A 13,895-nucleotide genomic window follows, 5' to 3' on the forward strand; every position below is an offset into this window, starting at 1 on the left:
TTAATAATATAGAAGTAAATTATGTGTTTTGCCGTTGATTATTGATTAGTATTTTATATTCTCTCATGGATTAGATCTACGAAAACACACAATGAATATGTTATGGCTAATAATATGTTTGGAATCGCAATTTAAAAATTTTAAATCATGTTAACATAAAAGTTATAGTTTGTAGTATTTTTAAAATAAATGTAAAATATTCGTAGTCAATCAAACGTAATATAACTAAGCTAGCAATGAGATTGAAGTTGAAATGCAATAAAATTAAAAACATACAAAAGCAAAGGAATGAAAAGTTGATACACTCAAACTAATATTTAACTTTGTTAAAGGATAGTAAAACTCACTTGATTATAAAGTTTGAAAATTATATATATACACCAATGCTTTATTATACAAAAAATGTGACCCAAAATTATTGATTGTCCAAAATCTTGATTGGGAAGAATGGATTGTCTTTCTTTACTTCATGAATGGAATAAAATCTTAGCGGCTGCTACTCATATTTGACATTAAAAGTTTTTTCGTTTATCATTTTAATTGTCAACCACATGGACACGCTGTTTATTTGGAGGTATACAAAAGATCGAATAAAATTGTATGACAAACTTTATTATAAAAAAATGTAGATTAAGTGTACAAAATATTTTATCAACGTATATGAAGTAATGGAGAAAAATTTAAAATGAAACTAATGCTTACGGATTGTTTGTTGACGGCTTTGTTAGTGAGCTTGATAATGTGACAGGTTAGAACACAAACGTGGTAAGACTAACAATGACAGGTTTGGTTGTGCATTGTAAACATACCATACACTTTTCAGCTAACACAACTCTTCATAGCGTCGAAGATAGACACACGTTTTTGTTCAAAGCAACACATAACCAAACATATGCTTAAAGAAATATGTTTTATGTTGAGGTTTCTTATACGATTTCCATGTACTTGTAGGCTGAGAAAAAAAAAACTAAGCATCTTTGAACTTAATGGAGCACAAATATGATCTCGTTAATGATTAAAAAAAAAAGTAAAAATATTGAAAAAATGTTAATTACATAAAATTTAAAATGCAATTAAGATGCGATTGCACAATTTTTTAAGGATGACTCTATTTGTTGTTTTTCACATTAAATATAGCAGGGCCATGATGTTTGTAATGCTCAAAGTGCACACTTGCATATTAATAATAGCAACATTTTAGCTTCCACATTAAATTTGACTTAGCTGTCGTGATTATAATGCTATTTCACCCTATCACGCAACGCAACACAACGCAAAGAACCTCAATAAAGCCAGCAGAATAAAAATCAACCAAAAATAATACTAAAGATACACTCTTTTGAACACTTTTTAGCACCTTTTTTGCATATAATTAATCTATTTTTTAAATTATTAAAAATCAATCGAATTGAAATAATTTTAAAAAAATATCGATTTAAGTGGTAATATTTTAATATTTTAAAATTATAAACCAATTATAAGGAATATATTAAAAGGCATATTTCTATATTCCTCATTAACGAAATAGTCATGCCACTAGAATACAAATTGGGTATCATTGAATTTCAACATTGTACTGACCAAACAGCTCTACTAAATAGGTAGATAACTACAATATATAAATAAATATTCTGTATGTATCTTTAGACGTAAGTTAACCTCTTTTCTCTTTTATTATTATATTGATTGATCCAAAAACTATTATAGCCATCGAGTTATACGTCGGCAATGGCAAGTGGAAACAATACTTGCACTTTTCCCTGTCGTACGTGGCCAAAATGCAAAATACATGGCTGTTTCACGGCACCCAAGACGTGCCAATAATAAAAATAATGAAATTAAAATGATAAATAACGAAATAAATTTATTTTGGTCTCGTTTACATAATATTAACCCTTCATTATCATTATAATAAAATAGTTTTCAATGTCAAACAATGGCATCAAAATGAACCTGAAAGTGCTGCCATTTGGTGGAGGGCTGCCTTTTGAGGTGGGGAATAGATAATCCCCTGAACCAGCATAGTCTCCCTCATTAACTTATGTTAATGTAAAATGCCAATGCTTTTATGCTGTCTATCTCCTCACGAAACTATGGACCTTCAATGATGGAGTCCAAGATTGAAAGAGTTATGCAACTGAAGGATTATCTTTCCTGAGACCATGCTCAGAAATATATCCAATCATTGGAAAACTCCTGAAAATTATCTTGTCTAGTTCATCATCGCCTTTGCAATCATTTTGTTGCTAACGCCTCATTATCAGGCAGAATCCTTTTCATGTCCTCAAGATATGGCCATTTTTTCTTGCTCTTCTTCTCATTCTTAACCTCCTGCTTTGAAAAACATGAAGATGTTAAATCATTGAAATAGTAGCTATCTCATTTAAAAAACATAGAGATGTTCCACCTTTGATTTGAATTGAAGTATTTTATAAATATAATTAACTTAAAATAAATGGTGGACAGACTTTCACTTTCTCATTTTACACATTTCCTCACCTTGGAGAAGCCAAATCTGTACTAGTTGTTCACTTGTATTATGGGCTGTGTACAACACAACCCTTTCTATTAAGGCACTCAGACGTTGTGTGTAAGTTCACTCATAGTAATTAGAGTTTCTCTCAAAATCCTTGCTTTCTCTATAGTCTATAATCAATATGTTATCCTCTTTCTTTGTTGAACATTCTTTGGAACGTCGAGTCTATGAGAAAATTCAATAAAAATAGAGTGGGCCTAGAACAAAGATGCTAACAAATATAAAAATGTTAAGATAAATCATGCATGCAATATTTACAATCAGAACAGGAAGCAAATTATAAATGAATGTTGTACTCATACTGAAATTAGTGACATGCTAGCAAATATAACCTACGCTGAAAAATCAACATAATTCTACACCTGTCTGCTTTGTGGATGAGTATTATAAAGAGTTTTAAAAACAATTTAATACAAATTAAAAATGCCAGCAACAATCAGCAGATGGATCTTGTTCCCCTTTCCACAGCATCCAACGTAGAGGCCTACTTAAACATAAATAAGCAGCCAACCAATAAATATGGATGATTATTTCTAGAATTCCAGTGATTGAATCATTTGCCTTATAATATTAACATCAAGTCAATCAGATGAAGAAACAAACCTCATATTTCTGTAACAAGGATGTCCACAGGGATTTACACTGCCCAGGACTTCTGCTGATCCCATCAGCCAACAAGTTCTGAGATATTTCTTCCCAGAGGGCCATCCTTCCCTTCACAACTTGAAATCTGTCATTGAGTTCCCCACGCATACCAATCAGCTTCTTAACTTCCTCATGTTTCCATTTATTTCTCTTTGCTAATTTTGAAGATTTGGCTTTAGAATTTGATGTCTCCACAAAACTGCATTCTTCAGCGTCTTCAGAATCATCTATCTTCAGCTGGGATGACTGCTCCTTTCGAGCAACATAACCATTGTTAGCTTTAATTGACTTCTCAACTGGAGAGGATTCAACAAATGTTTTCCAAAATTCATCTGAATCCTCTGCATCAGACAAATCATCCTCAACACCAGTTGAGACAGCAGCATCATCAGTAGGCAGTAGACCATCCATGTCAATTTGATCTGCATCAATTAATTGAGCTAGGGTGAGAAAAAAGATACATGATATTAAAACAAAATACAGCAGAAGAAATATATCAGTTAAAATTCACTAATATCTCTGCACCAAATATAGTAAAGAAAAAGGAGACACATACTGGTAGTATAAAACCATGGAGGTTCATTGCATCTTGGCAACATTTTTCTAAATAAACAAAAAAAACATTTCAATCATAAATTAATCTGCAGTTTCTTGCCAATTTAAGGAGAAGTAAAATTAGTTGAACAAGAAAACTCCCATAGTGAATTAAGTAGCTAGGTTTTTACGTGAAATCTTTCATAAGTTTCACTCGAGACTAGGTGAATGCAAAAATCTAGGAACACAAGCCAGTAACAAAGAAAAGAGATACCAAGTCAGGCAAGCAATAGTCATCTAATTCTAGAGAGAGATAAGAGACCAACTGTCAACTCAGCTAAAAAATGTTAGCAGACCCCCAATAAAAAAGTTGGGTCAATCTCTGTCAGTTAGTTGCTTGGAACAGTTAGCTAGTTACAGTGCAGCAAGAGATGAAGGGGAATATATAATAGGCTGAAAATGATAGTGATAAGTTTTTGATTTGGCAAAAAATTGTTGAATGCAGACATATTCATTTATCACCCCAAGGACCTATTCATAAGAACTTTACTTTATTCATTTCGTTTTCCTTTTTTATTTATAGGGGCTACAAGCAGTGTTGGTGGGAATAAGGGCAGAACCTTGAGTTGGCTCCAATGGTAGGGGGCTAGTTCATCTAATCCATCTTGGTAATGGTTCACAATCACAGTGATTAGAAGACTTCAACCATCAACGATGTGAACCTTTGAATTGGGCTATAGCCTATAGGGGTTGAAGCAAACATCCACAGTAAAGGAATTTAAAGATAGATTCAAGTTGTATGTTGGTACTGAGGTGCACTGATCAAGACTCCCTCAAAGGTATTTTCTTGAACGAGTTGAAGGAAAAAGTCAGGGCCAACAGAAGTTGTCCCATGTAGAATCTTCTACCACAGAATTTGGATTCTGCTCAGTGAATCAATGAGAAGAAACAAGTACGGAACAAAGGTGGGGTTCCTTGAACAGTATCAAGAAGGATGTTCAGTGATGGATTTTGCAAACAGTTTGGGAACCCAAGGAGGGAGTTCAAAAGACTATTTGATGCAGAATCACAGGAAAGTCAAGAAGGGCTGTGTTTCAGTGTGATGAGAAAAATAATCCAGACCATGAATGAATAAACAATTTCAAGTAATGCTGATGGAGGACTGTTCAGATGATGGAGAAAGTGATGGGTTGCTGCAGGATCATCGACGGAGAATTTTCCAGAACTTCATCCTTGAGGACAGAGTGAAACTTTTAAGAGAGTACCCTAAGAAAACCCTAAAAGAGTCTCAGCCTCAGTTGAAGATGGAAAGATGAGTAGGTATAAATAATAAGAGGGAAACAATAGTGATCAGCTTTGAGATTAGGGAGAGGCCAGGTCTCTCAAATACCTAGCTAGTGTAGGAGAGAAGCCTGGCCTCTCATATTCTGCATTCCTATTGTTCTATACTATTTCTCAATCTCTGTTTTAGTATCCTAATACATATTCAGCAATTGCTTGATCTATCAATAAAAACACTGCATGCAAACATACATATAACATCACCTATTCACCTTTATATAACAAACAAAAAGTCAACCAACCAGTCATCAACAATTCTATATTTATTCTTCAAAAGTACATGGGTGCTACCTCTTGTTTGCATTTTAGTTCTCTGATTTTCTTTCCTGTGTCCATCTGCCACTTTTCTCAATGTCGATACCCCACCCACAAGAGGTTTTCCAGACAACCTTGTATTTATCTCATTAGCAAGAACAGCTGCAGGATTTTCTAGGGCAATGACAATAACTTCGGGCCTTTTGCCACTGTACTTCCGCACCATTTTCCTCAGCACCTCAGACACAATTCTTTCCATGTGAGCCAGTGGACAGTTTACAGGGCAGCTTGAAAGAGCAGCATGAGCTGCTTTATGGAGTGCGTCCAACAGCTTTCCCTTGTCAAGCCACAGGCATCTTGTGGTAATTCTTAATTTTCCTTTTAAGGTGTTTTCAAATGGACTGTCTAAATTTTTAGGGCGAGAGATTTCCATGCTGTAAAGAGATGAACATTAGCATGTTACTAAACCTGTTAAACTTGGCTTAGGCTTAATTTAGGACTTGAAATACTTACCTAACCACAATGATGCCATCTAATGCAATTCTCATTCTTTCATCAATGAAGAGTTCACCGGATGTACCAAATGCTTTGTCACCATCACTGTACATCAACTGCATGAAAGGGGGAAGGGAATCTCAGAATTATAAATTTCTAAAAGAGAGATCACCAGACTTCTTTGAGAACCACCAACCTGCAAATTCTCTTTTCCAAGTGAAATGAAACCATTAGAAAGGACTCTTCTGTTTCTCAAATGAGAAACACCAAGCATCTCTCCATTCTTAATAACCTGGTGCATAAATCTCATCAGTTCCTTGAACATTTTATGCAACAACTCATGGGGCATGTTTATCTAAATCTTGTAAAAGGACACCAGTCTCATGTATCACATCAAAACATTGGATAAGGAGGCAATCACTCACAGTAGTGTGCCGAATGCCAGTTGATTTTCCAAGTAATTCATGCTCCTTCAAGAACAATAGTTCTCCATGTATGGGAAGAAAATGTTGCGGCTTCACAATTCTAAGTACTTCCTCCTGCAGAAATATATGTTGTCTTCTATAATATGTCATGTCAAAGACAAAAACCATGGCATACAAATAGAAGCATATCAAAAGACAAATCTCATATATAACGAAAATGCATCAGGACAAAGTAATTAGTTTGACAAGGCTTGATTCTCCAATTGACATCTTGTCATCTTCACATCTAATAACCAAGTAGAAAAAAGAAGTAAAAGATTAAAAAATTTGAAATGCAACATGTCCACGTCTTTTGAAAATCAAGAACATTCTTTAAATTCTTTTCAGTTTGTAGTACTAAAACAATGATTTGATAATGATGATGTTGCATATCTTGCTTATATTTAACAGACAAAGCTGAGAAAATGAACAAAAAGAAAAATAAAATCATTGATATGCAATAAAAAGCTTACCAATTCTCCACGATACCCATGACCAGATGTATGCAGACATTCATTCTTCCCCATAACAATAGTTGATCCAATCTCTGATATGCGGTTTAGCATTTCCATAACACGAGACTCATTACCAGGGATAACCTAACAGTGATATAAAAAGCAAAGGACAAATTTACAACACACTGATTTTAGATAGAAATTTTAATGATTATTTTATTCTTCAGGTGAAATTTTTTTCAAAAATTAACACAAGCAAAAGATCATGCAGAATAATCAAAAGTTGTTACTAGAATGGATTGAAATTTAAAAGTAAAATCAGTACATTGTAGTAAGATCATACGCTGATATTGGTTCTTTAGCAAAAGGTTCATTTAGTGCATGTTTCGGTTAGCTTATTTTTAAGGAAACGATAATTTTTCTTTGTCAACTTCCCAAATTAGCTTTTAAAAAAAATACAATTATTTCCCAGACTTTAAGCATTCCTAAACAAGCCTTCAGTTATACTAGACAGTAGACACGCATCAGATAAATCAAAAGGCAAAATATTTCGTGCTGAATTTTGTTATCATACCTTAGCTGAGTACAGAACAATATCTTCCTTTGTCAGTTTGAAAGAATGACTACTTCCATACGATGCAAGATTCAAGGCAGCACGTGGTTCTGCCTGACACAATAGCACATATTTGGTCAAATGCCATACACTGATACACATGTGCAAGTCAATGGAACTAGAAAGTTTTTGAAGGGCCTTGAAAGTAACTTACTTGAGAACCTGTTGTTACAATAAGCAGATCCTTTGGAGCATAAGCATCAATATCCTCTGCTTTCACCTACGTAAAATTAGAAATAATTATGAGCAGGTAACAGATATGAGACTGTTGGGTCTAGGCCAATTGGGCCTCCACTCAAGACATATCAAAGGAGAAAGGGTAAAATGGGAAGGGTGGATCAAGAAGCCGTTATGCGAGATTCTAACTGACTAACAAAATTAGCATAGGTGGCAAGGGAGGTACGGGGGGAATATAAGGAGAATGAATAGATGACAAAGGGGGGATTTGGCTGGGAGGTCATTGGGTGGTGGTTGATGCAGTGGGAGGGTCTTTAGTTAATTGCTGTATTCTGTTTTCCATTTTTATAGTTCCTTGGCTCTGTTTTTTCTATTATAGCAGCTTGTAATTCCATGGATCCTCCCTGTGTGAGCCCTTTAATTTCAATCGAATACTCAGTTCCTAACAGAGACTTACAGAATCTCTTACAAAAATGAGGATATATAGTTGCCATCAAATCTTAGAAACACAGATAGTAACAAATGGTGGAAACATAAAAATAAACCCAACAAATAACTATCTGAACAAATGGAAAAACTAATCAGATACAAAATAACTGCATTCATGCTTTCCAAAGTCACATCTAAATATTATCTTGAAATTTAAACAAATAATTAAAATTGAAAAATGTCAAAGATCCACTTGACCTAAAAGTTCAAGCTGGTATGCAAGATTCAACTAGATTAGAGAGAATACAAAAACTAACTGCCGGTGAAGTAGTAGAAGAAAGGTCAACTACACCCAAGAGATGGCAAAATAAACCGTTTTGAAAAAAATATAACCTCATAAAGGCAAAGGAAAATTCACAATTGGTTATTTGCCTACTTCCACTGAATATGCTCCAACAACCTAATCAATAATATAATACAATCTAATCAGCACAAGACTTCTCCAACCTCCAGTTTTCATCTGCCAATCACTTAAAATCTTTACGTTAACATTATGAAAAAAAAAAAAAAAGAGTTATAGAGATGAAGTTCAATTATCAAATACATCAAATTAGGCAGAACAGAATGATAGAAAAAGTCTCCCAATGTGTATTACCAGAGTAGATGGATCAATTGGAGCCTTTCCATCCTTCCAAGCTGCATCCAAATATGTTCTTAAAGACATGCCAACAAATACCTGACAGAATAGTCATGAAATTATTATGCTATTGTAAATTGAAGTATATGTGCAAGTGAGAACTATGAACATACCAACTTTCTGCCAGTTAAATCAGCAGCAGCTTTCACACTTCCAAGACGATGTATATTTGATGCAAACTGGGTTGTTATAACCCTTCCTTTAGCAGCTGAAATATGCCTTAATAATGCATCTGCCACAAGAGATTCGCTGATTGTCCTTCCAGGTGAGAGTACATTTGTTGAATCACTCATCATCTGAAAAGTAATGCCCAAAGCACAGTTTGATTCTATCCTTTGTCTACATTGAAGAAAAAGAAGAGGAATGGCTACATATTTTGCTATAACCAGGTGCACAGTAAAAAAATAACAAGAAACGAGACAGTTTTATGTGCACATTCGGCCTACAACAAACTGCAGACCTACATCTGTGGGCAAAAATTGAGAGAAAATTCTATATAATCAATGAACATTACAAGGAGAAGCAACTCAACACTGAAACCCAAATCACAATACAGTCACTACAAATGCAGTGCTTCCCTATTGGCCTAACCTCTCCACTTCCACCACTATATCTCCATGAAAATTCCTTGTCAGGTCAGGTCATGCCCAAATTTTAAAAAATATGAGTATGTTGGGTACTCATCATGTGGGAAATATGAGTATGGAATAGAAAAGGAATTTGGTTGTAACAACCTTGCATATGCGTGTAAGGGAAGAAAATTTGGGGTGGGTTGGGGGGGGGGGAGAGAGGAGGGAGAAAAGCAATCATTGAGGGAGTTTTGGGGCCTTAGGGCAGGGAGGTGCAGACCCCTTAAGTTCTTCAAGGTTCTAGCATTTGTTTTTTGGTTTTGTGAGTCATTCTCCCTATTTTTCCATCACAAATATTAGTTCCAATCATGACATATTTAAATTCAATAAAACAATTGAACTGCTGGTTGATGTAGCTCAACTGGTATCCTTGAAAAAAATAAACAATAGAAACTTTCTATGCAAATTACCAAAAATACTACAACTTGAAACATTAAAAAAAAAAATCAGAAAGATGTTACCCATTTAAGCATATTTATTAGCATAAGACTGATCATGAAAGCTGGATTCACCTTGAAAGGGACTAATTATGTAACACACAGAGAAACATAACAAGAAGTCAAAGATACAGGTGACTCACCAATGTGACTCCTTCTTTAGAGAGTTCCTCAAGAGCTTCACGATCAAAAACTTTACCATCTAATGGTGTTTCATCGATCTATTGAATCAACTAGTTCAGTGACAAGCGATTCAAGGCAGAGGAAAGGAGCAATGCATTGAAAAACAAAGTAAATTTTAACCTTCCAATCCCCAGTGTGAAGAATGGTACCATCAGAACAGCGAAGCACTAATCCACAGCAATCAGGAATAGAATGAGTCACTGTGATAGGCTCTATCTCAAATGGACCAGCCACAAACTTTTTCCTTGTTCTAAATACTTTGAGTCGGGATGGAACAAAAATACCATGATCCTTCAAACGTTTCCTTATAAGCTGTAAAGAAAAATTTTCACCTTCTCTGAATTGCAATGAACAAAATGAGCAATGAAAAGAACAATAGAACTTTGATGACAAAACTGTGCCACAATTTTCATACAATAAATATTAATATGGTGACAAAAAATCAAGAGTGCAAGAATAGTCAGTCAACTTCAAGTGCAAGATATGGTAATACTAACATCCAAGTCCAACCACTTCTAATGAACACTATTATTGATATCCATACAGGGAAACCAATGAAATGTAGCACTTTACGAATGAGGTAACAAGACTATAAAAGACTTATTCTTACCTCCATTGTAAAGGATGATGCAAAAATTGGGGTTCGAGAATCTAATGCTGGGATGACCTGACGAACCAAGAAAAAGCTATAGTAAGAGCAGATGTAAGGAAATGGCAAATACATTTTTTAATAAAAGAATAATTAATTAAATTAAATGTTAGAAAAAAAAATAGAGTATTAGCAAACATACAGTAAGACCGAAATACTTTAATATAAAAGAATAACTCATTAGATTCTAAAAGAAATAAAAACATGGAGGACTGAAGCAATCCTATTCCACAAAAGATTTGTAAATATGTTTATTTCAAGTTTCTGTTAGTCTTACGTGGTTTCCCAGGCAAGGAAGACAAACAGCCACGCATAGTAAAAGGATGTACAATAACCCATTACGTTAACATACGTGAAAGCCCGTAAAAGATTACACTATGAATAGCTAGTAAATAAATCCATGAGCCCTAGTTAGTCTTCAAGGCTGCTACAAATCAGAAGATAATTGGAGAACTAATCTACTTGATGCTGGGTCTTTCTCAAACCCCATTGCATTAACTTTAATCATAGAAGTAAAGGCACCAGATATTTATTCATTCATCAAACTGACAGTGCATCTTTAATTCAGTCTCAGTTTATTAGGGCAGAATGCATAAAAAATGAACATTATGCATCAACACTGGACATTATATCCCATTACAAATACTCAAATAGATTTAATGGAATCTGTCAAAGAGAACTAGTTAACAAAAGAGTATTTTTCAAGCCAGCAGTTCCTAGGAAAAGGAAGCATTACCCATGGCAATGCACCAATATGATCTTCATGACCATGTGTTATAACGACTGCTTCAATTTTGTGGCTCCACTTTCTTATAAATGTTGTATCAGGTATGATCTTTTGAACCCCAAGCTCATCATAGCTGAAATACGTAGTCCACATATAAATCAAGGTTAGTTAACCAATAAAGAAAATGAAATCAGAGCCAACAAAAATCACGTAGTTGCAACTTGACTGTGACTTTAAAATTGGATTTAAATTTTTTTAATGGTGTTCATATAGAATAAACTATCTGCTCTCAACTGCATGATGCAATGCCAACTTTGGTTAGTAAAATTTTAAATTCTTTAATAAGAAAATGCCTACACATCAGTTCAAGCTTACTCAGTGAGCAAGTATGACTGATAAACAGTTAAACACGCAGAAGAGGATGAGTAGTTGGACTTGTAAGACCTACTCTGGAAACATGACACCGGCATCAATGAGGATATAGCGATCATAGTTGCCAACAAGCATGCAATTCATCCCAATTTCACCCAACCCACCAATAGGAAGAACTCGGAGGGGTGGCCCATCCCGTCCTTCATAAAACTCCTCCATCTTACGTTGAACAGAGTCTTCCATGCTTTTTTTAGGACCTTCTATTTTTCTTGATCTTTTCCGCAGCACTTTAGATCCATCAGTATCTACACGAACCAACCAGTATAAACAAAACTAAGATAAATAATAAATAATAAATAACCAGGCATAAAATTAAAATTACAGGTGAAACAAAAGAAAGACAATATTCAAATAATTGTCATTTCAGTTAAAGGAATAGTAAAAGAAAAACGAAACCAAACTACGATTTAAGCCACATCTATACACAGTGATGCCGGCAGTAAAATTCGTTCATGCAAGAGGCACGGACTCACTCACTCCAATCAAAGTCTAAAAACCAATTACTAACACATATTACATATCATAAACCCTTTCAAAAGTGCCAATATTAAACTTCATTCCTTCAAAGCTCTCATTTCGCACATTCTTTAAAAATCCAAGTTAAAAACCATCAGAGAACCATGAATGCAATTACAAATACGAAATATCCAGTTCCAAACGGCGAAAACCTTAATTAGCAAATTACTGAACAAAAACAGCGAGCAGTAAGTTCAAGTTCGTTCAAAGAAAAAAAACGAAGAAGAAGAAAGGAAATGGATTACCTGAGAGGACAGAAGAGGAAAAAGAGCAAGTAAGGGAACGGCGTGTAGGGTAAGGGCGGTGCCGGCAACAGAACGCGTGAGGACAAAGGGAAAGAAAAGTACAAGTAGCCATTCTCGTATGAATGGCCTAAGAGAGAAGGAAAAAAGCGAATGCCTCGGACTCAGAATCAGAGACTGCAACTTTGAAAGACGGAAACCCTAATATTTAGGGGTTTTGCAAGCAACTGAGGAGCTTCTTGTGCTTTTGCTCCAACTTCAGCTTAGAAGCGGGAAAGAGATAGTCGCTCACTTGCTGGGTTCAGAAATATCTTTCTTATCCCTATAGTTTTCCCCAGCGTTAGCGACACACAGGACAATATCGAACGTGTCTGGCAGCAAAATATTTTAGCACCACACGTGTGGCAAATTAATCTGTCCTATCTTTGAATCCCATAAAACCATAAGCAACCTGTACCTTTCTTATTTGTAATTTCCACGATCAGTATAAAATACATGACTAAGACTGTCTGAATATTAAAAAAAAAATGGAGTTAAAAGAATAAATCTTGATTTATAAGTAATTTTAACTGAGTTTTATTGAAGTGAAAAAACATTCAATTACAATTAATGGAGTTGCAATGAATAAAGAAACATACTTTAAATTTTTCATAAAATTTACAAAAGCATCTCCTTATGAGGAATTTAAAGTTAAAAAAAATTAACAGTAAAAATAAATTTTCAATGATAAAAGTTGTTGCTCAACAACTAATTCATCGTACAAAAACATCCCATCTTTTTATTCATACTTTTTAAAAAAAATAATAATCATATAGCTACTTAAAACGTAAACTGCAATATATCATACATAAAATTTATGAACAAGCTAAACTATAAATTCATATATATTCTTTTTAATTTCATTTCACATCCATAATCTCAAGACACTGTAGTGCCGTTTAATATGTGATTGCCCACAAAGAACTTGTTATGTGTAATGGTATGAGTTCATTCCATTGTCAAGGCATTTCTTTGGCCGACCCCAACATGTCTTAAATTAATTGATTTGAATCAGACTTTCGTGCTTGTTCATGACATGTTACTATTTGATTGCTTGGCATTCATAATATATAGTGATTTAGTTTTAATAAAAGTAAAATTGATATTTCTTTTTTATTGACATAAACTATCATAAGAAAGTCGTGTCATGAACGATGTATGTAAGTTTTTTTAAGTCATGACCTTCCACTATTCAACTTCATTGCATACCAAATTTAGATTTCAACCTTCTAATTTCACGTGTCATATGTCTTGTGGTGCATCTCTATCATGTTTTGAAGTAATTATGGAAAATGTCTTCAATCTATGTATTAGAAAACTCACAACAATAACGCATCAAGGAACAGGTGCAACAAAAACTATGGAAAGAAAATTATATTGGTTATTATCTCTACAAATCC

At 34.3% G+C, this 13,895-nt stretch overlaps 1 protein-coding gene across 2 annotated transcripts; it reads right to left on the reverse strand.

The window, feature by feature from the left end:
* Nucleotides 1–1,622: 1,622 nt before the first annotated feature.
* On the reverse strand, nucleotides 1,623–12,806 carry LOC113848915 (ribonuclease J). 2 transcript variants are annotated; one of them, XM_027478331.1, is made up of 17 exons: nucleotides 12,460–12,806; nucleotides 11,715–11,943; nucleotides 11,276–11,399; nucleotides 10,501–10,557; nucleotides 10,011–10,202; nucleotides 9,851–9,928; nucleotides 8,755–8,937; nucleotides 8,600–8,680; nucleotides 7,493–7,558; nucleotides 7,300–7,392; nucleotides 6,744–6,869; nucleotides 6,232–6,345; nucleotides 6,003–6,098; nucleotides 5,825–5,922; nucleotides 5,348–5,745; nucleotides 3,140–3,603; nucleotides 1,623–2,331 (listed from the first exon to the last, which is right to left on the reverse strand). In XM_027478331.1, the coding sequence occupies exons 1-17, from the start codon at nucleotides 12,569–12,571 to the stop codon at nucleotides 2,236–2,238; spliced, it is 2,607 nt and encodes an 868-aa protein (XP_027334132.1). In that variant the 5' UTR covers nucleotides 12,572–12,806; the 3' UTR covers nucleotides 1,623–2,235. The 2 variants fall into 2 exon arrangements, with proteins under 2 accessions (XP_027334132.1, XP_027334131.1); XM_027478330.1 differs by lacking the exon at nucleotides 1,623–2,331 and adding an exon at nucleotides 2,751–3,020 and having other exon boundaries at nucleotides 12,460–12,789.
* Nucleotides 12,807–13,895: the final 1,089 nt, after the last annotated feature.

The sequence above is a fragment of the Abrus precatorius genome, unplaced genomic scaffold, assembly GCF_003935025.1.
Source record: "Abrus precatorius isolate BTA unplaced genomic scaffold, Abrus_2018 Scaffold9, whole genome shotgun sequence".
Taxonomy (NCBI): domain Eukaryota; kingdom Viridiplantae; phylum Streptophyta; class Magnoliopsida; order Fabales; family Fabaceae; genus Abrus; species Abrus precatorius.